General features: G+C 40.5%; 1 protein-coding gene across 2 annotated transcripts in view; it reads right to left on the bottom strand.

Moving 5' to 3' along the window:
- GRAMD2B (GRAM domain containing 2B) overlaps positions 1-27,032 on the bottom strand; it is a 309,850-nt gene that overhangs the window by 133,009 nt on the left and 149,809 nt on the right. The window contains exon 3 of one of the 2 annotated variants that reach the window (XM_082272825.1): positions 25,787-25,882. The exons of the other annotated variant lie outside the window; for it this stretch is intronic. Within the exon in view, the coding sequence (XP_082128951.1) occupies positions 25,787-25,882 (96 nt within the window). The remainder of the gene's footprint in view (positions 1-25,786; positions 25,883-27,032) is intronic. 2 annotated transcript variants of the gene reach the window in all.

Genomic DNA, 27,032 nt, shown 5'->3' with positions numbered 1-27,032 from the left:
GTACATCTATGAGTCTTTTGAAAGCCACCATACTTCCCGCGGAAACCACCTCTTGTGGTAGAGAATTCCACAATCTTGTAGCCCTAACAGTAAAAAACCCCTCACGTTGCGTGAGGTTAAAACGCTTCTCCTCTAATCGCATTGTATGCCCTCGAGTCCTCATGCAATCCCTTCGACTGAATAGCTGTTTTTCTATGCCAAGATCACCATTGAGATATTTATAAATTGCTATCATGTCCCCTCTCAGGCATCTCTTCTCCAGGGAGAATAAATCAAGCGATTGCAGACGCTCTTCATAATTAAGGTCCTCCAATCCCCTAATCAGTTTAGTTGCCCTTCTCTGGACTCTCTCCAGCTCCAACACATCCCTCCTGAGAACTGGCAACCAGAACTGGACAGAGTACTCCAGATGCGGTCAGACCAGAGTTTTATAAAGTGGAAGGATTATAGTCTTATCTCTGGAATACATCCCTTTCTTTATGCATGCTAATATTCTGCTGGCTTTGGCAGCTGCCGCTTGACATTGCATGCTATTGCCTAGTCTATCATCTACCAAGACTCCCAGATCTTTCTCCATTTTTGATTCCCCCAAGGGTTCCCCCCCTAACGTGTATTGTGTTTTTATGTTTTTAGTCCCCAAGTGCAAAACCTTACACTTCTCCACATTAAACCTCATTTGCCATGTCGTTGCCCACTCTGTTATTTTGTCCAGGTCATTCTGTAGGATATCTGCTTCATGCTGTGCAGTTATTGCCCTGCCCAATTTTGTGTCAAGTTTGTGCGATGCGATTTGAGACATATATTTTGTATGTCTCAAATTGCATCATATTTGCACCAAAATGTTGTAGAACCCTTTTTTTCTCCACACCTACTTGCATTGCATGGGTGTGAACAACCATGCAATACGATTCTCACAAGCGCACTGCATTTTGCAATCTGCTTCGGGGTATTGTTCATGCACCCATGCAATGAGATTTTGATGCAGGGAAAAAAGGGTCCACATTTGTACCAAAATGTTGTAGGACCCTTTGTTCACAGCACTTAAATCTTATCACATGGGTGTGAACACCCATGCGATGCAATTCTGGAAAGCATTGAATTGTGGAAAAGTTGGAGTTACTAAAACTGCAGAGAGGTTATTTTTAGTTAAAAACGCTAAAAACGCTGAAAAACGCCAATGTAAAATAGCTAAAAAACGCTGCAAAACGTACTACAAAGCTACTGGCGTTTTTATAATGTCCAGTGTGCATGAGGCCTAAAGCGTAATATGTTAGCTATCTATCTATCTCTTTACTCGGCGTAACAGCATCTTTCACATTTTACAAAAAGAATTGGGGTTTTTATTGTATTTTTTTGTTAATTCATTACATAGTTACCCATAGTTCCCATAACCTTGAATGTTGTGATCTGTGAGATGCATGTCCAAGAGTCTTTTAAAAGTAGCCATACTCCCCGCAGTTACCACCAATTGTGGAAGAGAGTTCCACTTCTCAGTGAAGAACCCCTTAAGCAGCTTAAGGTTAAGCCACCTCTCCTCTAATCTCATTGTTTGGCCACGTGTCCTCGTGCACTCCTTGAGATTAAATATATTTTTTTCCTATGCTGTGATCACCATTGAGGTATTTGTAAATTGCTATCATGTCCCCTATCAGGTGTCTCTTCTCCGAGGAGAATAAATTAAGCACCTGTAATCGCTCCTCGTAATAAGGGTCCTCCAATCCCCTAATTAGTTTAGTTGCCCTTCTTTGGACTCGCTCCAGTTCCATCACATCCCTTCTGAGGATTGGAGACCAGAACTGGACAGAATACTGCAGGTGAGGCTCGACCAGTGTTTATAAAGTAGTAGGATTATAGCTTTATCTCTGGAATATTTCCCCTTCCTTATGCATGCTAATAATATTCTGCCGGCTTTGACAGCTGCAGCTTGACATTGCATGCTATTGCTTAGTCTATCTTCTACTAGAACGCCCAAATCCTTCTCCATCCTGGATTCCCCCAGAGGTTCCCCCCTAGAGTATAATTTGCGTTTATGTTTTTTGCCCCCAAGTGCAATACCTTACATTTCTCTACATTAAATCTCATTTGCCACGTAGTTGCCCAAACTGTTAATTTGTTCAGGTCATTCTGTAAGATTTCTATATCTTGATGCAAAGTTATTGCCCTGCATATTTTTGTGTCATCCACGAAAACTGAGATTGAGCTAATGATCCCGTCCTCAATGTTATTAGTGAATAAATTGAACAAAATTGGTCCCAGGACTGAGCCTTGGGGGACCCCACTTACCACTCCAGACCAGTCTGAGTACGCGTTATTCATCACACGTCCATGTAACCAGTTTTCTATCCATGAACAAACCTTGAGGTCGATGCCTGCAGACCTTAGTTTGTAGATTAAGCGTTTGTGGGGAACTGTGTCGAATGCCTTAGCAACATCCAGATACACCACATCCACAGGTCTCCCCCTATATAGCTCACAGCTCACCTTCTCGGAAAATGTTAACAGATTGGTTTGGCAAGAACGTCCTTTTGTGAACCCGTGCTAATTACTGTAAATTACACACAATAGATGTCAGGCTGACTGGCCTATAGTTTCCCGGAATATCCCTCCTCCCTTTTTTGAATATTGGTATCACATTAGCTTTCCTCCAGTCACCTGGTACAGTTCCGGTCAATATACTGTCTGCGAAGATTAGGAACAATGGTCTAGATATAACCCTACTGAGTTCCTTGTAAAGCGTATTTTTTCCCAAAAAATTGGATTTGCAAAACCGCTGCGCAAATAGTGTGTGACATAAAAAATGTAAACGATTGCCATTTTATTCCTTAGGGCTCTTTCACACGGGCGTTCCGTATGTCCGTTTTTCATCCCATCCGTTTGCGGATGAAAAACTGACATAATGTATCTCTATGTAAATACGGATGTCTGCGGATGATCATCCTCTGACATCCGTTTTTTGTCAGTTCAGTTCAGTTCAGTTTTTTTGAACGGAGGAGAACCCTATTTTTTCTTCCTTTCAAAAAACGGAACTGAAGCAAAAACGGATGTCAGTGGTGTCATCCGCAGACATCCGTATTTACATAGACATGCATTATGTCAGTTTTTCATCCGCAAACGGATGGGATGAAAAACGGACATACGGACCGGATGACACAAGTGTCATCCGTGTCCGTTACAAAAAAAAAAAAAGGACCTGATCGGGCAAAAAAAAAAAGGAACGGCCGTGTGAAAGAGCCCTTAGGGTCTCTGCCAAAAAATGTATATTGTTTGGGGGTTATAAATCATTTTCTTGCAAAAAATACTGATTTAAATTTCTAAACAAAAAGTGCCAGAAATTGCCTGGTCTTAAAGAGGTTACAATCCATCTTTGAATATCAAGGATGTTTTCCCAAAACTAGTAATCATCATGACTAGATCACACAATAAATTCCTTTAAACTCCTCTTCCAGGAACTACCTTTGAATATGTACTGAAACAGCAGGCTTTCAAACAAAGGAAAACATTTCAGTGCATCAGAACTGTCTACAACAAGCATAGACTCAAGAAAATCTAGTCTGGAATCTTGCTTTGTCATTTCATGTATGCATTTTAAAAGATCTTAGTGCTTTCGAAGGCCTTTACACCCTTCTCTGATTCTCTACCTGTTATGTGTACTATTGCAGTGTTTCTTTTATAAGTCTTTACAAAGTGCTTAAAATTCAGAACAGAAATACTAATATTGAATATAAAAGTGCAGCTCTAAAAAACATACAATATTGAAAAATTCAATAAATCAATGTAAATAATCAAAAAGTGTCCAACATTATTACACAAATCCAGGTGAAAATGTCCAAAGTGAAATAAAAAAACTGTGCAAAAACAACATGAGATAGAATGCAACGGAATCTTCAGCCAAAGAGGAAAGGAAAGGCACCTTGACATTCACATTTGTGTGTACATACATCTTACCGAATATGTATGACTTCCAATCAAGGAAAGGTCAAATTACGCTAATGGTGCTAACAGCATCAGGGTATCCTATTGTACTCACTCAGGGAATCAGTACAATAGGTCCCCCATAAGAAGGATATTGGGACCTGTGGCTGTAACAGTCGCTGTATTATAAATATAGGGCACATACTGAAGCTAGGCCTCATTTATGGGAATTTTTGTTGCAATTGTATGCCAAATGTTCTACAATGGCTCACCTGATCTTATTGTGAACCTATAATCATATCTGTATGTGTTTAATGAAAAAAGAACAATAAGAAAATACTGTGATTTGTTTCTTAGAGCATTAGAAACATTTTTATTTTTTTAAATTTTATCTGCTTTCCTGTATGTTGGTACGTTCTTCTTGTCTAATGTTTTGTAGAACAGAATATAATAGAATAGAAAGTCTGATTATTCAACTAATATATCTAATAGTTTGTTTTCAATACGGATACAATTTACAACATTGTATTTTTAAGAAGAGATTTAATATGGGCTCTTAATATGTTTCATAAATGTTCCCCGCTTTGCTTATGGGAAGTAGCACTACAACATTATAAAACATGGCCTTGACCATTTGGTTTACATGCTGGAACAATGTAGCAAGCCTTTTTGATAAATATGGAATAAATGTATATTGCAGTTGGCTATACAGGATTTCTGGAAATGGGATTACTTAACCACTTAAGCCCCGGAGGATTTGGCTGCTAAAAGATCAGGGGGTATTTTGCGATTCGGCACTGCGTGATTTTAACGGACAATTGCGCGGTCGTGCGATGCTGTACCCAAACGAATTTGACGTCCTTTTTTTCCCACAAACGGCTTTCTTTTGGTGTTATTTGATCACCTGTGCGATTTTTTGATCACGCGCTATAAACAAAAAAAGAGCGTAAATTTTGCAAAAATAACAATATTTTTCACATTTGTTTATATGAAATTCCCAAAAAAAAAAGTAAAAATCCAAATTTTTCAACATTTTCGGCCAATTTGTTTTATGCTACATATGTTTGGTAAAAAAATCGCAAAAAGCGTATTTTGATTGGTTTGCGCAAAAGTTATCACGTTTACTAACAAAGGGAAAGATTTTTGTCATTTTTGTTGTTTTTTTTTAACGCGTAATGGCGGCGATCTGCGATTTTTTTTGCGGTACTGCGACATTGCGGCAGACAGATCGGACCCCTGACTGACATTTTTGACACTTTTGGGGTTACCAGTGACATTTCTACAGTAATCAGTGCTATATATATGCACTGTTACTGTAAAATTACACTGGCAGTGAAGGGGTTAACTTTATTTGAGAGGGAGGGGCTGTGTGTGTCCCTAGGGGCGTGATTCTAACTGTGATTGGCTGTGGCTTGAGGTGTAGGGACACTGATCAACGGTCCTACATAGTAGAGCCGTATGATCAGTGTCTCTACACAGGGAGAACTGACAGGCAGCTTGTTTACACAAGCTGCCTGCCTTTCTCCCTCTCCCCCGACGATCGCAGAGTGACCGGCGGACATCGGGTCCGCCGGTCACACGCGCGGGGGGGTCCGTGACTGCGCAGGAGCGCTCGCTCCCTAGACCCTCCCAGGCTAGTGACGTTTATATACGTCACTTTGCCTGTGAGGGGCTGACCGCCGCAGTATATTTACTTGCGGCAGTCGGCAAGTGGTTAAAATCATAATACATTTATAAAGCACTAGCTAAACAAGGCAAAGCCGGATTTAATTTGCCCATATAAACCTAAGGGTGATCAGGCATGGAGGCAGAATCTGACTACAATTTAGACATTTGTGCTGGTGCCTACCTAAATGTCAACGGCCACTGTAAGTGACCATTTACATGTAGGCCTATGATGCAGGGTGGTCTAGGAACACTGTAGATTTCTCCAGTATTTTAAAAGAAAAACAACTGGCATTTACTTAGGAACCCAGTTCATTAAAAGAATCATACAAGTTAACTATTGAATGTAGAATACTCAACATCCCTCCAAACTGGAAGCTCCCACGCCCTGTTTACTCGCCTGTACTTAGTACATTCATATAAAAAGGTTATCTTGCACAGTGTCTGAGAAAATATGTATGATGTACATACAATTTCCTTCTGTGTTAAAGGAATTTACTATACTGACTTAGTTATTTTAGTGTATTATTACTCTGTTAATGACTATGATTGCATACTCAGCTAGTTTATTAAGAACCTAGGACACTTTGTATGCCATGATAATGCTCTTTTTTTAAATAAAATTGTAGAAATATTGCCTGATTAAAAAGGAAATTGTAGGTTTTCATGTGAAAATAATCAGCTAAATGTAACTAAGACTTAAGCCTAGTACACAGGATCACAAAATCGGACACAAAATACGACTTTCGAAGCGATCGTACCATAATCTGATCGTTAGTACATTTTTTTCTCCTACAATACCAGAATTTATGAATTTCCTTTAATCAACACAGTTTTCATTTGAAAATATAATACCAATACATTACATCACTTACATCACTTCTGAATTTTATTCTGTCATAGTGGAATTTTCATACTTTAGTAACCAATACTTTTTTGATATAGAAAAACATGCAGAAAAAAAAAAAAACGGTCGATAATTCGTCTGATAATCTCTTCGTGTGTACTAGGCTTAAGTCTGTAGACAAAGCACGCTGACATCGTCGATCATCACACACTATGCAAGCGCAATCCCTTTGAGCAGACCTGCCTAGAGTGCAAAACACTATCTTATTTCTATACCGTTATCTTTGCCTTGGACAATACACCAAACTCCCTTTTTGCGTCAATGGTAACGAGATCTTAATACCTTTTTCTCACAAGTCCAAAGGGAGAGAATGCTTCTCTTTTGTCACAAAGCTTTTCTGGCCAACAGATACCAGGAAGGGGGCTATAAGATCCTCAAGCGATGGTATAGAACCCCAGCAAAATTACACCGTATGTTTCCCCAGGTACCTAGCACATGTTGGTGCTGTGGGGGGGGGGGGGGGGGGAGGGGGGTTTCTGAAGGGATGCTCCTTCATGTCTTTTGGAACTGCCCAAAACTGGACACCTTTTGGGATGAGGTGGAAAATACGATCAAGGCCCAAAAAATATTCCTTTACCTAATAAGAAATGTAAAAATTCCCTACTTAAACACCTACGAATGGCTGCAAAGGCTTGCATCCTATTGGAAGGCGAGGATTGAGGAGATTCAGGAAATGGAAAACCTTACCATGATTCTGAAGGAAAGGGAAGACAACTACTGGAAAGTTTGGACTCCCTATTTCTTTTACAGAGATCAGACCTCTCTTGCATTTCAATCATGACCTGCTCTTTAGTGTGACAAAAAATTTCAACGATTGCCATTTTATTCCTTAGGGTCTCTGCCAAAAAATGTATAATGTTTGGGGGTATTAAGTAATTTTCTTGCAAAAAATACTAATTTAAACTTCTAAAAAAAAAGTGCCAGAAAATGCCTGGTCTTAAAGTGGTTACAATCCATCTTTGAATATCAAGGATGTTTTCCCAAAACTAGTAATCATCATGACTAGATCACACAATAAATTCATGTAAACTCCTCTTCCAGGAACTACCTTCACATATGTACTGAAACAGCAGGCTTTCAAACAAAGGAAAACATTTCAGTGCATCAGAACTGTCTACAACAAGCATAGACTCCAGAAAATCTAGTCTGGAATCTTGCTTTGTCATTACGTGTATGCATTTCCAAAGATCCTATGCTTTTGAAGGCCTTTACACTCTTCCCTGATTCTCTACCTGTTATACTGCAGTGTTTCTTTTATAAGTCTTTACAAAGTGCTTAAATTCAGAACAGAAATACTAATATTGAATAAAAAAGTGCAGCGCTAAAAAACATATAATATTGAAAAATTCAATAAATCAATGTATCAAATCAAGTGTCCAACATTATTACACAAATCCAGGTGAAAATGTCCAAAGTGAAATAAAAAAAACTGCAAAAACAACATGAGTTAGAACTTCCTTATAAAGACGCAACGGAATCTTCAGCCAAAGAGCCAATGAGGAAAGGAATTCACATTTGTGTGTACATACATCTTACCGAATATGTATGACTTCCTAGCAAGGAAAGGTCAAATTACGCTAATGGTGCTAACAGAATCAGGGTATGCTATTGTACTCACTCAGGGAATCAGTACAATAGTTCCACCATAAGAAGGATATTGGGACCTGTGGCTGTAACAGTCGCTGTATTTTAAATATAGGGGTACATACTGAAGCTAGGCCTCATTTATGGGAATTTTTGTTGCAATTGTATGGCAAAAGTTCTACAATGGTTCACCGGATCTTATTGTGAACCTGTAATGATATCTGTATGTGTTTAATGAAAAAAGAACAATAAGAAAATACTGTGATTTGTTTCTTAGAGCATTAGGAACATTTTTATTTTTTTAGATTTTATCTGCTTTCCTGTATGTTGATATGTTCTTCTTGTCTAATGTTTTGTAGAATAGAATATAATAGAATATAAAGTCTGATTATTCAACTAATATATCTTATAGTCTGTTTTCAATATGGATAAAATTTACAACATTGTATTTTTAAGAAGAGATTTAATATGGGCTCTTAATATGTTTCATACATTTTCCCCCCTTTGCTTATGGGAAGTAGCACTACAACATTATAAAACATGGCCTTGACCATGTGGTTTACATGCTGGAACAATGTAGAAAGCCTTTTTGATAAATATGGATTAGATGTATATAGCAGTTGGCTATACAGGATTTCTGGAAATGGGATTACTAAAAACTATAATACATTTATAAAGCACTAGCTAAACAAGGCAAAGCAGGATTTAATTTGCCCTTTGTCCTCAAGCAATGGTATAGAACCCCAGCAAAATTACACCGTATGTTTCCCCTGGTACCTAACACATGTTGGTGCTGTGGGGGGGGGTGGGGTCCAAAGGGATGCTCCTTCAAGTCTTCTGGAACTGCCCAAACCTGGACATCTTTTGGGATGAGGTGGAAAATACGATCAAGGCCCAAACAATATTCCTTTATCTAATGAGAAATATAAAAATTCCCTACTTAAACACCTACAAACAGCTGCCAAGGCTTGTATCCTATTGGAAGGCGAGGATTGAGGAGATTCAAGAAATGGAAAACCTTACCATGATTCTGAAGGAAAGGGAAGACAACTGCTGGAAAGTTTGGACTCCCTATTTCTTTTACAGAGATCAGACCTCTCTTGCATTTCAATCATGACCTGCTCTCTTGGCAAGTATCTGAATTCCTTAACCCTGATATGTGGCACTGTCCGAGAGGGAGAATGTTTTACTTTCTTTAATTTTGCTTTACCCCTTTATTATTGCCATCCCACTCTCCTCTCCCTACCGCCTCCCCTTTTCTTTTTGCTCTCTATGACCTTTCTTTATGTAAGTCTTTTCTGTACTATACCTGCTGTATGATCTATTGACATAAATGTAAACTATACTATTTGTTTGTGTATGCTCTGCATTCTTAGTTGTGTTCTGTAATGCCCGGTCTTACTTAATCATATGGAGCTGTCATACTGTATATTCTTTCCATTCTGTTTTACATTTATATTGTGGGATTCCTTGAATGCTAAATAAATAATTTATAAAAACAGCAAGCTGACACTTCTTGGGATTCAGAGCAATTGCACGTTAGAATACCTTGTCTGATCTCCGCTGTTCTCTTTAAAGATAAGCTGGCACTGGAAGTGTCTGTGTGTGTCTGCCTTGCCTATCGACATTGTATAAACACACACAATGATTCAAGCTTAGCATTTGTATCTATGTGACAACTAGCAGGGTTTAGTAAAGCTTAGGGCTTTAAGGACATTTGGATCGTAGTTGCTCATCTGAATGCCCATTATTGGCTATAGACACCTTAGAATTTCTCTCTATTCAAGTCTCTGTTTGGTCTAACTCTCTAAGAACAGAGCACTCCCTTTCTAACTGTTGTCTTATCTTTAGAGTTGTTAATCAAGGAGGCTGGGTGATCACATTTTATGGGAAAGCAAAAATTGTGGATTGCTCAAGCCCAACCAAAAAAAAACACCGGACTTTGTTGGCTCAGCATGGGTGACAATCAATATTTATAAAATGCTATAAGCTTTATTTAACATATTGAAATTACACGGTTAAAAAAATATAAAAAGGACTACCCTTAGTGACCTAAACAGTCTAGCAGGGTCAAAGGTCAAGTGCCCTGCTATAGAAACTGGAAACTATAGATATACATTACAGATAATCAAATATCCATAGTAATAACAATAACTATGAATACAGTAGTTTCGGACGTAGCTGGTGGAAGTCAAATCTATTTTATTTTAACACATTTTAATGCAGATCTCACTCTAGGTGCAAGGCTACAAATTTGAATGTTTTATAATTTACCACAAATTTGAGATAGAATATGTGGAACAAATGTAAAAGCCACCTTTTAAATTACAATAATAACACAATAATAAATAAAAGCTGCTCCATCAATCAGTCAGACAACTCAAAGGCTTTGAAATCAAACATACTGTATGACAGTCAAAATAGGTTTCCGTAATTAAGCAAAAAGTGTTTTTTTTTTAACAATTCATATATTTGTGTTTATTTGAAAGTTAACCTGTATTCAAATTTACATTTTTAGAAGCAATGTTTGTTTTGTGCCTCTCTCTGATTTAATTTCATATTATTACTAGGGCCTGACTGTGTTTTTCTCAACCAGTGCTACATTATTACTGGCACTTAACTTCATAGTTAGGCTGTGCCAACTACTATTTCACCGTCCAATGGGTAATAAAGGCACTCTTATTGTATAGGTGGATGGCAACTGGCAGCGCTTAGCTATAAAATCAGGATAATACCGAGTACACACGATCCGAAAATCGGACGACGTTCCATCCGTTTTTGTTTGGTTGCTAGGAACTCTCAATTATATTCGCAAATGGGAGAGGTTACTTACGATACGAATTTTCTCGGACGATTATTCAAAAGCTTCCGGTATGCATAACCATGTTGTAGCGTGTGAGGGGAAATGATGTCCACTGCTCATGCGCTGTCTACTGCTCACCATTTTTTTCGGACGAACAACATACTGATAATACGATTATCGTACGATGTGTTATAATACGATCAAAATTTTTATGCTTGCACGACCGGATAATATCGGGCGGACTGTCGTGATCGCCTCTTGTAAGCTGTGTACTAACGATTAGATTATCGTCCGATCTTTTCACAAGCGTTATTTTTCGTCCGATTTTCGGATCGTGTGTATGGGCCATAAGTTAATTTGCTTTTTTGGCTTATAAATGTGACAGGAGCCATTTGCCCTTAGATCCCAAAATCGCTATCTTAGGCATTATTATCGATGATTTGATACCGCCTACGCATGGACTTCTATGGATCCATACATTATTATTTGCTCGAAAACTAACACTACAACGTTGATTCTCACATCCCCCCCCCCCACCCCTTTCCCACCCCCCACCTTATTGCAGTGGCGTAACACTGTATATACCATTCTAGATAGGAAAAAATGAACCTATCAATAGAGGGGCTGCAAGAAAATATGGTCTCCATAGGTGTCTTCCTCAGAACTGGCTTCATGTACTTCTTTATCTCTTAACCAATCCCATTGACAATGTTATTGCACTACCATGTATGTTGATATGTATGTTTTTGAGACAGTCAGCCATCTTTTTTGGGAGTTTGCTAGGATATATCATTCTTAGATCTGTTTGTAATTACACTTCATATGATACGATTTCTACAGAATTTTGTTCTCTGATTTTTTTTTTTTTTATTGTACTCTTATTTGGTGGAAGAAGATGTACTCTGTTACTTCGGTACTTTATGTGCACCTACAGAATCTCACAAAAGTGAGTACACGACTCACATTTTGTAAATATTTTATTATATCTTTTCACACTTTGCTACAATGTAAAATAGTGAGTGTACAGCTTGTATAACAGTGTAAATTTGCTGTCCCCTCAAAATAACTCAACACACAGCCATTAATGTCTAAACTGCTGGCAACAAAAGTGAGTATACCCCTAAGTGAAAATGTCCAAATCGGGCCCAATTAGCCATTTTCGCTCCCCGGTGTCATGTGACTTGTTAATGTTACAAGGTCTCAGGTGTAAATGGGGAGCAGGTATGTTAAATTTGGTGTTGTCGCTCTCACTCTCTCATACTGGTCCCTGGAAGTTCAACATGGCACCTCATGGCAAAGAACTCTCTGAGAATCTGAAAAAAAGAATTGTTGCTCTACATAAAGATGGCCTAGGCTATAAGAAGATTGCCAAGACCCTGAAACTGAGCTGCAGCACAGTGGCAGAGACCATACAGCAGTTTAATAGGACAGATTCCACTCAGAACAGGCCTCGCCATGGTCGACCAAAGAAGTTGAGTGCACATGCGTAGCGTCATATCCAGAGGTTGTCTTTGGGAAATAGACGTATGAGTGTTGCCAGCATTGCTGCAGAGGTTGAAGGGGTGGGGGGTCAGCCTGTCAGTGCTCAGACCATACGCCGCACACTGCATCAAATTGGTCTGCATGGCTGTCGTCCCAGAAGGAAGCCTCTTATAAAGATGATGCAAAAGAAAGCCTGCAAACAGTTTGCTGAAGACAAGCAGACTAAGGACATAGATTACTGGAATCATGTTCTGTGGTCTGATGAGACCAAGCTAAACTTATTTGGTTCATATGGTGTCAAGCGTTTGTGGAGGAAACCAGGAGTACAAAGACAAGTGTGTCTTGCTTACAGACAAGCATGGTGGTGGGGGTGTCATGGTCTGGGGTTGCATGAGTGCTGCCGGCAGTAGGGAGCTACAGTTCATTGAGAGAACCATGAATGCCAACATGTACTGTGACATACTGAAGCAGAGCATGATCCCCTCCCTTTGGAGACTGGGCCGCAGGGCAGTATTCCAACATGATACTGACCCCAAACACACCTCCAAGAAGACCACTGCCTTGCTGATGAAGCTGAGGGTAAAGGTGGTGAACTGACCAAGCGTGTCTCCAGACCTAAACCCTATTGCGCATCTTTGGGGCATCCTCAAATGGAAGGTGAAGGAGCACAAGGTCTCTAACATCCAACCGCTTGATGTCAAGTGGAAGAGGACTCCAGTAGCAACCTGTGAAGCTCTAGTGAACTCCATGCCCAAGAAGGTTAAGGCAGCACTGGAAAATAATTGTGGCCACCAAATCATATTGACACTTTGGGCCCAATTCAGAGCTTTCCACTTAGGGGTGTACTCACTTTTGTTGCCAGCAGTTTAGACATTAATGGCTGTGTGTTGAGTTATTTTGAGGAGACAGCAAATTTGCACTGTTATACAAGCTGTACACTCACTACTTTATATTGTAGCAAAGTGTCATTTCTTCAGTGTTGTCACATGAAAAGATATAATAAAATATTTTCAAAAATGGGAGGGGTGTACTCACTTTTGTGAGATACTGTAACTGTTAAAAAATTGCAAAAACTTAAACAAAATTATTTGTTTTAAAAAATAAAGGTAACAGGAGGCATCTTGGTGTATCTGCTCTTAGGCAGTTTAAAAAGTAATAATAGTAAATTTTAAGTGAGAACTGTGGTTTTCATATGACCTTCACGTTTTCCCTACTGCATTCGGATAAATTTGTTCAGGGCTGGCAGCTGGGTTAACACTAAAAAAGTACCTTTTGCAAGATAACCTGCTCTATATGACTATTCACCTTATTACATATCACAGGTTGTTGTCGGGAATACATTCCACCTTTTGAATAATGAAGCATAAGTTTACTTGGAGAGAAGGGGAACAGTCTTTTTCAATGCATTTCACAATTATATAAAAAGTTTATCAGTGTATGAGAAAATTTGTATCAGCTCACCCAGGCCAGTTTTTTGCTGGTTTACAGGTCCCCTGTATGTTAGCTGTGGGAACCCGGCTATGAATCCTTGTGGCTTTACAGTCAGCTTTCCACTGCGTATGTGCGAGCAATGCTGTGCTTTGCAAATGGTCCCACAACCTTCTGCGACTTATGATGTGTCCAAGAAGGTTGTGGGGGGGGGGGGGTGAACTTCTGGTGGAAACACCTAGGAGAACGAACCAGAAGTTTGGTGTGGGCTGAAGAAGTGTGGGTTGTGAACTAAATGAACATACATACTCACCTCAGTGGGATGCTGCATCTTTCCCCTGCCACCTCTAAGACCAATAACTGAGACTGCTGTTCAATTCCTTCTCAGTCTTCAGCGAGCAGAGAGCTGGTGACTGTCAGTCATCGGCTCTCTGCTCTGCCCCTCCAGAGGTCACTGGAGTGCTTGGCTGTGGAGGGGACAGAAGAGGCTGGCTCAGGCTCTCAGCGCCATGTTGAGAGGCCGAGCCAGCTTCTGATCCAGGTACCTGGACCAGCTGATGTCAGCCGACAGTGGGCTTTAGCTGTTAGCTGAATACAGGTCACAGGAATGCAGAACCAAGTGCACTCCTGTGACCTACAGGAGAAGGAAGGCCAAGAAAGTTTTCCCTACTTCTCCTTTAATGTATGGCCAGCTCATACATTAGTCATTTTTTTCATTCAACCAGCAGTTTGAAAACTTACCTGATTCTCCCATCCACACATTCAAAGTGGAAAGGAGAATCTGACAGCAGAAAGATTTCCCCGCCGTCAGAATACACTGATGCAGTCTATAACCTGTGGCTCTGATGGAGAAGGAAAAACAGGACAGGGCAGTTGTACAGAAGTCGATTGGTAGATCAACTTCTGAACAACCACAGTGCCCATACATGAATCGAAATTCTGCTGGTCCCTGCTGAACCAGCGGAGTTTTGATCCATGTATGGCCAGCTTGAAGGGAAACAGTATGCTGCATTTTTCTCCCAAGAAGCTGAAATGCTGATGTTGGAAATTAGGGTGTGCAGTGTGGCCAAAGTGCATGGATCACAAGTTTGCTTTTACAAAATTCCAAAACCTTTAGTTAGTAAAACAGTAAACATATATATATTTAAAGCAGTTGTAAACCGCAGATGGTAAAAAACAAAAAAACAACTGTAAGACAATGGCGTAATGTGTTAGTATGCATCGCATACGCACATTATGAAATACTTACCTTAGAACAAAGCCCTCCCGTGGCACGCTGTCACTGCTGAGAGGGCTGACATCTTCCCTTGGTCTTCCTTCCATGTTCATGCTCTCCGACTGTGTGATTGGCCGAGCCGCAATGATGTCACTGGCTGTATCCAGGGTGAATATCACCTAAACGGTGCACGTGTGGGAGATTTTAATTTTACCTACAGATAAGCCCTATTATAGGCTTACCTGTAGGTAAAATCACAAAGCGGGATTTACTACTGCTTTAACTGTGCTTTCAGCTGTTAGTCAGAAGTTTCACTTTATTGTAAATAAAAGAGTTAGTCCCCGTTCACCTGGTCGCCTCACAGGTCGCCTTCCATAGGGAAGCTGCGGACCCGTTCTAATAGGAGCGACACAAGTCGCTCCGACTTAGAAAAAGGGTCCGGAGCTTCTTTGGGGCGACCCGGAGCGACCGTCATAGACTTCAATGTTATGAAGTCCGTGCCGGCCGCTCCGAGGTCGCGGCGCGCTGCTCGCACCGCGACCTCGGAGGTCGCCCCCCCCAAGTCGGATCGCCCCAGTGTGAACGAGGCCTAAAACACAATTGCTGTTCCGTAATACTATGGAATACAGGTGTGCATACACAATAGCAAATATGTCTGCTTCGTGAACATATGTAGTTGTAATCTTTATGTAGCACCCTCCTAGGTAGGTGCTAGGAATACACATTTGGTGGCTCTGTTCTGCTTATTAGGAGAGCCAGATCTGTTAGTTTAGCCTGTCACATGTTTCCAGGTGTGATTTATTGGGTCTAAGGGAGTCTCCCCCCTGTATCCAATAAGGGAGCTTGTTGGACAGTGGAGGAAACCTAACCAGTAGCACACTAGGGTTTGTGGCTGTCTCAGTGGGTGGGCATTGCTGCAATGCATCCTGGGATTGGCTATAAATCCAGAGGGAGCATGTGACAGAGCGTCTTTTGGAGGGAGCAAAGTCCCAGGAGGAGGTGGATGGCTGTCTCTCCTCCTGCTGATGTGAGGAAGGTGGTTCAGGCAGTCAGCCTGCTGAACCAAGTGTGGAGCTGGGCTGCAGAGGATCCAGTGGAGCTGTTGGGCAGAAGACTTAAGGGTCTGCCTAGGAGAGGAGACCACTCCAGAGAAGTCAGGGGATCAAGGAGCCAGCTCACACAGAGTGTTACAGGAAAGGGGGTGCTAAGTAGTTAACCCTGAAGATTAGGGACAAAGGGGGTGCCAGGAAGGGCACTGAAGTTGTTCAGCAGTACAGTTTACTTCAGAGTATAGCTTACCTCAGGATACAGTTTACCTCAGGAAGCTTTATTACTTCATTCACAGCCAAGGGCAAAGTGACTAGCTCTATTCAGCGTTACTCAGTATTGCTCAGCATTATACAGCGTTAACCAGCACTATTCAGCTCTATTTAAGTTGTCACAGCCTATTGTGCATAGTTCTTTAAGTTGGAGTATCCCACTCATTTCCTTCTTCTATCCAAGTTCCAAATAAAATCTAAAAACCAAAGATACTGGACTATTTATTGTCTTAGGTAAAACACTTGGAATAATGCCAGACTGTTCTGTTGTTGCTAATGGTAACCCAGGGGAACCCATAACCAGCAGCTCCCATGGGAGTAGTGCTACATATACATTGAAACAAGGTTTCCTAAATAATAACATGCACAGATAAGTTTCACATACACATGAATAGTAAAACCATATAGTCAACCTTGTAAAGAGAAACCTACAGTTGAGACCATGCAGGGGTATACAATTGCTGACTTCTTTTTGAAAATGCTTGTTACCCAACTGTCCCATTTGCTGAGCTGGATCAAGCATTCAGCAGAAGAAATTATAGCGGAGTTCCACCTTAATTTTACACTTCACATCTTGCATACCTATATCCCTTTCTAAACTCGATTTGGCTATTTTTTTTATGTTCCGTTACCTTATTGTTAATAAAGAATAACTTCACTTCCTCCCACTTCCTCCTTATGCGGCCACCAACATCATTTCCTGCTTTCCATGGACTCCTGGGAGATGAGTGTCATCAATCCCAGGAGTCAATGCGCCTGCACCGGTGACCCTCGTCACTTCAGGTGCAGGCACGTCATTCTCTGCCTATGGATGGAGAACAGCTTCTGGGCATGCGCAGGAAGCTGTGGGATGACACGCCTGCCCCGGAAGTGACGAGGGTATAGCATTCTGGGATTCGCAAAATCCAGGAAGAGGTACACTGTGGCTTCAGCTGCCCACTCCGCAGATGGCCGCGCTGGACAAGAACTTCACAAAGTAAGTAATTCATGCTGCATTTAAACTAAACAGGGGACAGTTTAGATGATATAGTTGTTTAAATGTACTAGCCCTGACTATTCTAGGGGTATTTTTTGCTTAAAAAAAGAATTGGTCCGGAACTCCGCTTTAAAGTGAAGTCTGAGCAACTGATCTGTGCTTTGTTTCAGATTAATGAACCACTTGATAATTTTTACAGCCAGGCAATAGGCATTCTCTGAATGAGGAGTCAGCAGTGGCAGCCCCCCTATTTCTCTTAGTAAAGATTTTCTTTGAAGAGGTTTGCTGTTGTTTTCTTATGTATGAAAGAAAGTAAAATTTTTAGGATTCTGCTTTTGATAAGCTATCATGTGACTTGTTTGCTGAAGATTTGCTGATTACCTGATTCCTAAAGATTCTCGAAAGCAATCACACAGTTAGAAGTGATCAAAGGGGAAGGACACTGACCTACACATGCATCTGTTAGTAGGAAAGATAACGTCAATGATAATAGTAGGCATATGACAGCTATTATGCTAAAGTAAATATTACAATTATACCATAAACTGATAACAACACCTGATCTGTAAAACTGAACATTAGTCCCTGTAAAGAATTTGCTGGCCTTGATCACTGAACATGGAAAAGGCTGCTTTAGTTTCTAGTTCATGGAATTGCTTGTACTTGCATAAAATAAGTCTCCATTTACACCTGAGCGTAGCCCTCCCTAGCGTTTTTCGGGCATTTTTTAAAGCGTTTTTGCAGCTTTTTACAAGCATTATTAATGCGTTTTAGAAGTGTATTACAAGCATAGAGAGCTGCCATTTGAGCAGAAAATGCTTGTAAAATGCTCCTAAAATGCTCACGTCAGGTGTTTCTATTTAAGTCTTAAGGCCCGTACACACGAGTCGAAATTCGGCCGGGAATTTTCGTCCGACGACCGATCTGCCGATTTTCGGCTTGTTAGTATGATGCTTCCGACAACCGACTCCGACTTTTCGGCCGAAAAAATCCTCGTGTGCAGGCTATACAATTTTTGTCGACCATCAAAACACGTCCGATTTTCGTCTCATTAGTACAGATTTCAAAGAGGAAAAATCTTATGAGCAAGACTAGGCATGCCCAGAGATGAAAGAACACATACAAAGCAATCCAACACATGACATCACTTCTGAAGTAGAATTCTGTCGTGCAGGAAAATTCGTGTGCAGTCTAGAGCACATTCCAACCAACAGACACCACTCTGGACAAAAGACGGACGACCGGTCGGCGGAAATTCGTTGCGTGTGTACGACGCTTAAGGGGTCAAAAAGAAGCTCATGTACTTTTCTGAGGGACAGACGTTTGGCTTGAGGCAACAGAATGCTCAGATGTGAACAGGGGCCACTGAAATGAATAGGATTTGGCTTTTTGAGTGTTTTAGAGCTACAAGCTTTAAGTAGAAAATGGCTGAAGGTGTGAACGGGACCTAAAAGCTTTGGGTTAATGTTCATGTAGTGATTGGAGCAGAGCACATTATCAGGAAAGCCTGTCATATGAAATGCATTAAAAAATATATAATGTTTTGAAATTGTCTGGAGAGTTCACAGTTTATGTAATGAGTAGTAGCTATTAGGGATGATCGAACTGTTCGGGTCGACCATCGGTTCGGCCCGAACATTGGGTGTTCGAGGTTCGGCCGAATTTAGAACTTTTTGCCCAAAAAGTTCGGAATTCGGCAACCAGAACCGCCCAAAATGCAATGCTTCAGGAAATGGGCTTTAAAAGCCCGTGATTGGACCAGAACCATTAGCAAAAGCCAATTGAGGGGGCGGGAGAATGCTAGGAATGTGATTGGAGTGACTAGGGGGTCCCTAGACCAATCATTAGTGAATACGCCCCCCAGTATATAAGATCGCCCCCGCCATATTCCTAGCATTGTTATACTTGATATGGAAGAGAGTGGAAGCAGTTCTGTTAATTTTACTTTAAAAGTGTAATTTAGCTATTTATTAGTGTGAGGAAAGGGATATCTAGTGTAGTTAGAGTGCTCCTTTACACTTAAGTTAGCTTCAAAAATTTAGTTTCTGTAGGGAAAGTGTTAAGTGTAAGGGGACCGTAGTGTAGTGTAGGGTTAACTGGCAGTGACTGCTATGGCAGGGTGACAAAACCCTTTCATAGCAGGGTGACCGCTATAGAGAAATGATAATTTCTCTGAATTGCTTCGGCACACCCATATGGCTTCTCACCAGCCAAGCATTTTTTATGCTGCAGGGGCTGCCACTGCCAGTGCTTTTTTGAGGACATGTTTGATGTCAGACATGACATCTGAACCTGTGTATAGGGGGTATATATACACATATATGTCTGTATATATACCCCTAGACATATATAGGTGTGATAGTAGCAGAAATAAATGCTTGTGCTAATGAAATCATTTACAGTAATATATTTCTGCTACTATCACACCTATATATGGCTAGGTGTCTATATACATATAATTATGTGTGTATATATACCACTATACACAAGTTCAGATGTTTTGCCTGCCTCAAAAGAACCCAAAAAATGCCAAAAAAACGCTAGCGTCAAAAAAAAAAATGCCCAGGTGTGTTTTTGCTGGCATTTTTTGGGGTTCTTTTGAGGCAGGCAAAACATCTGAACTTGTGTATAGTGGTGTATATACACACATCCATATATTTATATACACACCTAGACATATATAGGTGTGATAGTAGCAGAAATATATTCTTGCGCTAATGAAATCATTTACAGTAATATATTTCTGCTACTATCACACCTATATATGGCTAGGTGTCTATATACATATAACTATGTGTGTATATATACCACTATACACAAGTTCAGATGTTTTGCCTGCCTCAAAAGAACCCCAAAATATGCCAAAAAAAACGCTAGCGTCAAAAAAAAAAAAAATGCCCAGGTGTGTTTTTGCTGGCATTTTTTGGGGTTCTTTTGAGGCAGGCAAAACATCTGAACTTGTGTATAGTGGTGTATATACACACATCCATATATTTATATACACACCTAGACATATATAGGTGTGATAGTAGCAGAAATATATGCTTGCGCTAATGAAATCATTTACAGTAATATATTTCTGCTACTATCACACCTATATATGGCTAGGTGTCTATATACATATAATTATGTGTGTATATATACCACTAAACACAAGTTCAGATGTTTTGCCTGCCTCAAAAGAACCCCAAAATATGCCAAAAAAAACGCTAGCGTCAAAAAAAAAAATGCCCAGGTGTGATTTTTCTGGCATTTTTTGGGGGTTTTTGGAGGCAGGCAAAACATCAGAACTTGTGCACAGTACCACTATACACAAGTTCAGATGTTTTTCCTGACTGCAAAGAACCCAAAAAAATGCCTTCTATTAAACCGGCAAGGTGTTACAGCAGCGAAGCCAACCCCCTGAGCTGAAAGTTTTCTAATTCAAACGATCTTTTTTTTTTGTATGGTTCTGGACATGCTACAGAGCTGAAACTTCACATGTACACTTTTTAGACCCACCAGATCTGAAATCCAAAGTAAAAATCAAAAAATCTCTCTTTTTTTTTTAATTTTTTCAATAATTGGCTTTTTTTATCAACAGTTTTTAAGAACTTTTTTTTGTGTGATTTTGTGTCTGGGGGGTCTAAAAGGTGTACCTGTGAAGTTTCAGCTCTGTAGCATGTCCAGAACCAGAAAAAAAGATCATATAGGTGTTAAAGGAGGGTCCCACATCCCTGTTCTACTGAAAAATTATCTTTTTTTTTTTTTCATGGTTCTGGACATGCTACAGAGCTGAAACTTCACATGTACACTTTTTAGACCCCCCAGATACTAAATCAAAAAAATCTCTCTCTTTTTTTTTTTTTGTCAATAATTGGCTTTTTTATCAAAAATTAAAATTTTTAAGAACTTTTTTTGTGTGATTAATAGTTAATGGGGCATGACCCAGAACCCTAGGCACTTTTTAGGGGCATTTATTGGGTTTTAGGGCTTAAAAATTGTGTTTTTTGATTACCGAAGTTCGGGTCCCATTGATTTCAATGGGGTTCTGAAATCCGAACCGAACTTTTGGGAAATTCGGGTGTTCTGGTCGAACCGAACTTTTCAAAAGTTCGATCATCCCTAGTAGCTATGCCGATCCAAACTTGCCTTTTCTCCTGTAGCCTCAGCTGGCATGAGGTACATGCCTAAGAGCACATCCCTGCTCAGCTGTACCATTTGCCAAGTATGCCATAACTGACCAAAGACCATCTAATATAATAGAGGATGACTAACATAGAGTCACGCCTGTCCACCTCCTGCCCCAATGCGTTTCACCTCACAAAGAGATGGTGACAATGATTAAGCCCTTTGTGGGGTGAACACATTGGAGTAGGAGGTGGACAGACAAGACTATGAGGTTGATTTACTAAAGGCAAATAGACTGTGCAGTTTGAAAAGTACAGTTGCACTCTGCAAGAGCAATTGCTCCACGGCTTAGTAAATGGGCAGAAGCAATGCTGACTTCCATGATCCAGTCATGATCAAGCAAAAATACAGCTTTTTTTATTTTCCTTGCATGTGATTGGGTATTCTTTGCAAAGTGAACCTTTACTTCATTTACTAAGCTCTGGAGAAACTGCTCTTGCAGAGTGCAACTGCACTTCGCAAAGTGCACAGTCTATTTGTCTTTAGTAAATCAACCCTTATATGTTGTAAATCCTCTATTGATTATGTTAAAGCTGGTTTACATTGGTGATGGCATCAGTGTGCGGCCCATTCGTTTATAATTGACAAGCTGTCTGTAGAGCTGTTACCTGACACATCTGAGGCTTCCACCCAGGGCTGGAAGCTGCCACTGTCTAACTTCAGGAAGTAACGATAGATCCTGTGAAAAGCATGTTAAGGTGAACAATGCTGGAAAGGTAAATACCTGAAGTATACCTAAATATAGAAAATGAAGATAAAACAGTCACTAAATTAATTAAGATAATAAGATTTATTTATGGGGGGAAACTGTAATGATATCCAAAAATCTTTATCAGCCAATTTATTAAATTGTATGTAAAGCAAAACTTTTTTGTGAGTCCTCTCCAGTAGATAGAATGAGAATTTACAATGTACTGGGTTATGAATAGTTATTGTGCCTCGGCAGTGTTGGGGTAGTTACTAGTTACTTCTGTAAATTGTAACGAGATTACTTTACTAGTTACTGCATTTGAAAAGTAACTTCACTACTTATTACTTTACTTTCCTCTTTCTTAGTTGACCGTGTAGAAGAAGATACATGACACTCTTTCTGCATAGAGTTTATTGTATAAACACAGACTTTGGGAAACATGAGAACAAAAGCTGAAAAAACAGAATAAAACATAAAGTGCAACAAAAAGTCATAAACTTCATCCCTCTCTATTCTTCGAAATAACGATTGTATCGCACGGCTCGGGTAACGCAGGAAAGCGCGTTCCTATAGCCTAGTAAAGTAGTGTAGTTACCTCCTATAGCAGTGATGGCGAACCTTGGCACCCCAGATGTTTTAGAGCTACATTTCCCATGATGCTCATCTACACTGCATAGTGCATGAGCATCATGGGAAATGTAGTTCCAAAACATCTGGGGTGCCAAGGTTCGCCATCACTGTCCTATAGCCTAGTAAAGTAGTGTAGTTACCAATATTAGTATTGTAACTAGTTACGTTACTTCGTTACCAAAAAAAGTAATGTAGTTACTGTAATCAGTTACTTTGTAACTAGTTACCCCCAACACTGTGCCTCGGTCAGTCAGGGGTTTATGGCATTGATGTGGGCTGAAGACGAGTATAAATATTTGGTAAGATCTTCTAGAAATGCCTTTGCCTCCCATGCTCTGGCTGGTGAGACTGTAAGTACAGAGGTTCATTAATTGCCTCCCATGCCTTTGCCTAGGGTGCAAAGACAAAGAAAAGAAGGAATATGTTTATTATCTGGCTGAATAGGCCTAAAGTATCCAAACTGGCTTATGGGAGAGGCCTAAAAAGTTCTAAGATGGCCTGCAGCAGAGGTTGAAGAAACTAAAAGGCATCTGGGCTAACAGAATCTACACTGGTCTGTAGCAGAGATCTAGAAAATAAGACGATAGCTGTCTGCTGGGATTGATTTACTAAAAGCAACTAGACTGTGCACTTTGCAAAGTGCAGATGAACTCCACAATTGCAATTGCTCCAGATATTAGTAAAAAAGGTAAAGAATCACTTGGTAAACAACACCCAATCACATGCAAGGAGAATTAAAAAAAATAAAACAATTTTTGCTTGCACATGATTGGATGAGGAAGTCAGCAGAGCTTCTACTCAATTACTAAGCCCAGAAGCAATTGCTCATGCAGAGTGCAAAGTAAATTTGCCTTTGGTAAATAAACCCCAAAATGTCTGTCTGTCTGTCAGTGGGTCACTGAGTGTCTAGGTGCAAATACAGATGGCTTTGCAATTAGGAAGCTTGGGAGGGCCTGTTAAATATTTCATCAGCTCCTGCAATTGTAAGCACCCCTTCAGATTTATCAATCAATGAACAGTCCAGATTACTTGAAAATGTCTTAGAGAAAAAAACAGAATTAGTTTGTTTTGAAAATGAGCAGTTGGTATAGGTGTATGTAAAGCGTGGGTAAACAGGCTAACACTCCAATACAAACAGTACAGGTAAACTAACCTGAAGGTTTATTTTACATATGTAAACAAGTAAATGGTCCACGTGTAAATGTACCCAACTACATAGCAGCTTTGTCTTCATTTCTATAGTTTAGTCCACAGTTATGAAAGCTTTGCAATCTATTTACTATTCCTCATATGGTGGTGATATGCTTCAACTTGTAGAAATCAATGATTTACTCCGTTATTACAAAACATTCTACCACAACAAACTTGTAAAATCTATTGCTAGCATGACAGCGAAGGCACATGCTCACTCACTTTTTTGTTGTTTGTAAAGAAAAAACACTCAGTAAATACAGGGAACATCTTTTGTTTAATTGATTTTCCGAGCTTTTCACACAGGTTATTGTAGAAGATGGACAAGATAGATGACTAAGTAGGCTTTGTCCCTCTTAGCATGATTATGCTGTATTCATACATCAGTTTGTTTTTCTTTGCATCCTGTTGGTGGCCAGAACTGCATTTTTCTCCTTCCTGAAGAGATGGATACTTAGCTACTGATGGCTGTATTATGGGTCTATAAACTCAGTTGAAAAAGTAAGAGGAATAAGGTGCAATTACGGAGTGACAGAAAGGACAAAAGCTGAGATAGCACTCAATGGAACAAAACTTTCCAGTCCTCACAGCCTTCCCATCATGGCTATTCCCAATTCCTGTCAGAAAGGTTAATTTGCGTTTGACTTGCATTTGAAAGTGGTAAACACATTTACATGAAAAGTTTCAAGGTGAGCTCACAAAATCCAGCAGAAGACCACTAGATTTGGTGATATCCACATAAGATGTAGAGGAGAGTAATGGTGGCCATACACGCACAGAATTTCGGCTGAAAATGGTCGATTTAGGAAAGATCGTTCGATTATGGGGCCGTTAGTGAACACAAGTTTACCTACGATTTAGATCCTGCTCCCGGCTAATGTCGATGGATCCATAGCGAAAATTCCTATCGCTTCAACGAAAGTGTATACGTCTATGGTAAAATCGAAAAACTAAAATAATATACTGAATCGTACTGCGCATATTGTTATCGAACGATCATTATGCTCATCAAAACGATTCTTGAAACAAGTTTATTCTATCGGTTAGTGGCCAATTCGCTTTCAACCGCCGAATAATCGTTCAGTCTGCAAACGGCCGAAATTCTGTGCGTGTATGGCCAGCATAAGGGCTCTTTCACACGGGCAATCCGATCAGATCCGCCTGTCAGTTTTTTAGGCGGATCTGATCGGATCCTCCATGCAGCTCTATGGGGCAGCGGATGTCAGTGGAGACACCTCCGCTGACACCCGCTGCCATCCGTATCCGATCCTGTCCGTGAAATCTGGACGGGTGGAAACCCTATTTTTCCATCCGTTCAGGGATCGGATTGGATGATCGTCTGTCCGCTCTCATCCGATCCCCCATAGAGAGCAGCGGGAGCTGTGACACCTCCCTCTCCGCACTGCAAGCGGAGACGGAGCTGTCATCCGCCGGCTCAGCGGGGATCGGCGGATCGATTCCCCGCTGAGCAGCACGGATCCGCCTACGGAGGCGGAACACCTGCTGATAAACCTTCAAAGGTTGTGATGCCTACAACTATCATTAAAAAGGTCACATGTAAGCAGCATCATGGATCTTAGAAAAACAACTTGCTGAAACTATTTTTTAGGGGTAAAGTAGCAACGTATCCTCCCTCCACCCCACAGGAGACAGATAAGCTGCATCTAAAACCCTTCAATTACTACACTAGCTTCTGATGTAAAAGGGCTTGGGGCTTGTCATCAACAATCTACCATTTTGAATAAGTGGCCCAATTTTAAAGCTCCACATAACAGTATCAGCTTGTGGTCTTCAAGCTATTGAAATACCAACCTGTGTATACGGAATGCCGGCCAGGTATTTCTTCGCTCCTGTACCAATGCAGGAGCAGTTTTGTACTGTGCGTTTGTATGACTCGCATCTTTGGACCTTAAAGACAAAACAGGGAGTTTTCCCTTATTCCATTAAAAATAAAGAGGGAAAAATATTTAATGCCACAAGGACAATATTTTGCAGCTTTATTTCATATTTTGTTATTTAGTAAAATCCATTTTGCCACTTTTGTAGATTGTTATCTAGTCAAACAGCCTCTAATGGAGAGCACTTGGATATTAGTAATATTACCGTAGACCTTTGAAGAGAGTCCCTTCATAAATTTTTACATAAACAATTATCTTCAGATTATCTATCATGTTTATAACAATGGAGCAACGGGAAGGAGGACCATGGTCAGCCAGCATTAGCACTAACTTACGTTAAGGAAAAAAACTGTACCTGTACTATGCTTTCAGGGCTATCCAGCCCTTATTCCTCCTATGTTTAGTCAACTGGTGATGTCTGTTCAGTGTTGCCAACTGTCCGTAAATTTAGAGATAGTTTGTAAAAAACAGGCACTTTTCTCCTGTCTGTCAATGTCTGTAGACAGGACAAAAGTGCCTGTAAAAAATCCCCTTGTTGGCGATTCTGAACTGCACATGGGCAGTTGTGGAACCAACCAATTACAGAACTGCCAGGCTCTGTCACGGATCAGGAAGCGGGTCAGGTCTAGGTACATGTCTTCACAGTGGCATCATGGCACTCAACAGGTGTATCTTATATTCATACACTCCACCGCAGAAGTTGCAACGAGCTCGGCATTTTACTAGTTAGCTAACTGCATATGCGCAACAACAAGGATTTTTTGAAAAGCATTTTCCCATGCGCTGCTTGCGGCCCACCACTGGTGAAGGTCCTCTGGAGGAGGATTTTATAAGGAGGCACTATGGAGGAGTATCTTTCAAGGGTGAACTCTGGAGGAGGATCTTCTAGGGGGGCACTCTGCAGCAGGATCATCTAAGGGGCACTCTGGAGGAGGATCATGTAAGGAGGCACTCTGGAGAAGGATCATCTCTGAGGGCACTCTGCTAGAGGATCATGTAAGAGGGTCACTCTGGAGAAGGATCATCTAAGGGGGCACTCTGGAGAAGGATTATGTAAGGGGGCACTCTGGAGGAGGATCATTTATGGGGGACCCTAAAGAAGGATCATCTAAGGGGGCACTCTGGAGGAGGATCTTCTAAGGGGACACTCTGGAGGAAGA

Source organism: Pelophylax lessonae, assembly GCF_965119305.1.
Source record: "Pelophylax lessonae genome assembly, chromosome: 1".
NCBI classification, from domain to species: Eukaryota; Metazoa; Chordata; class Amphibia; order Anura; family Ranidae; genus Pelophylax; species Pelophylax lessonae.
Note: the sequence above shows the minus strand (reverse complement) of the source record. Positions and strands in the feature narration are given on the sequence as shown.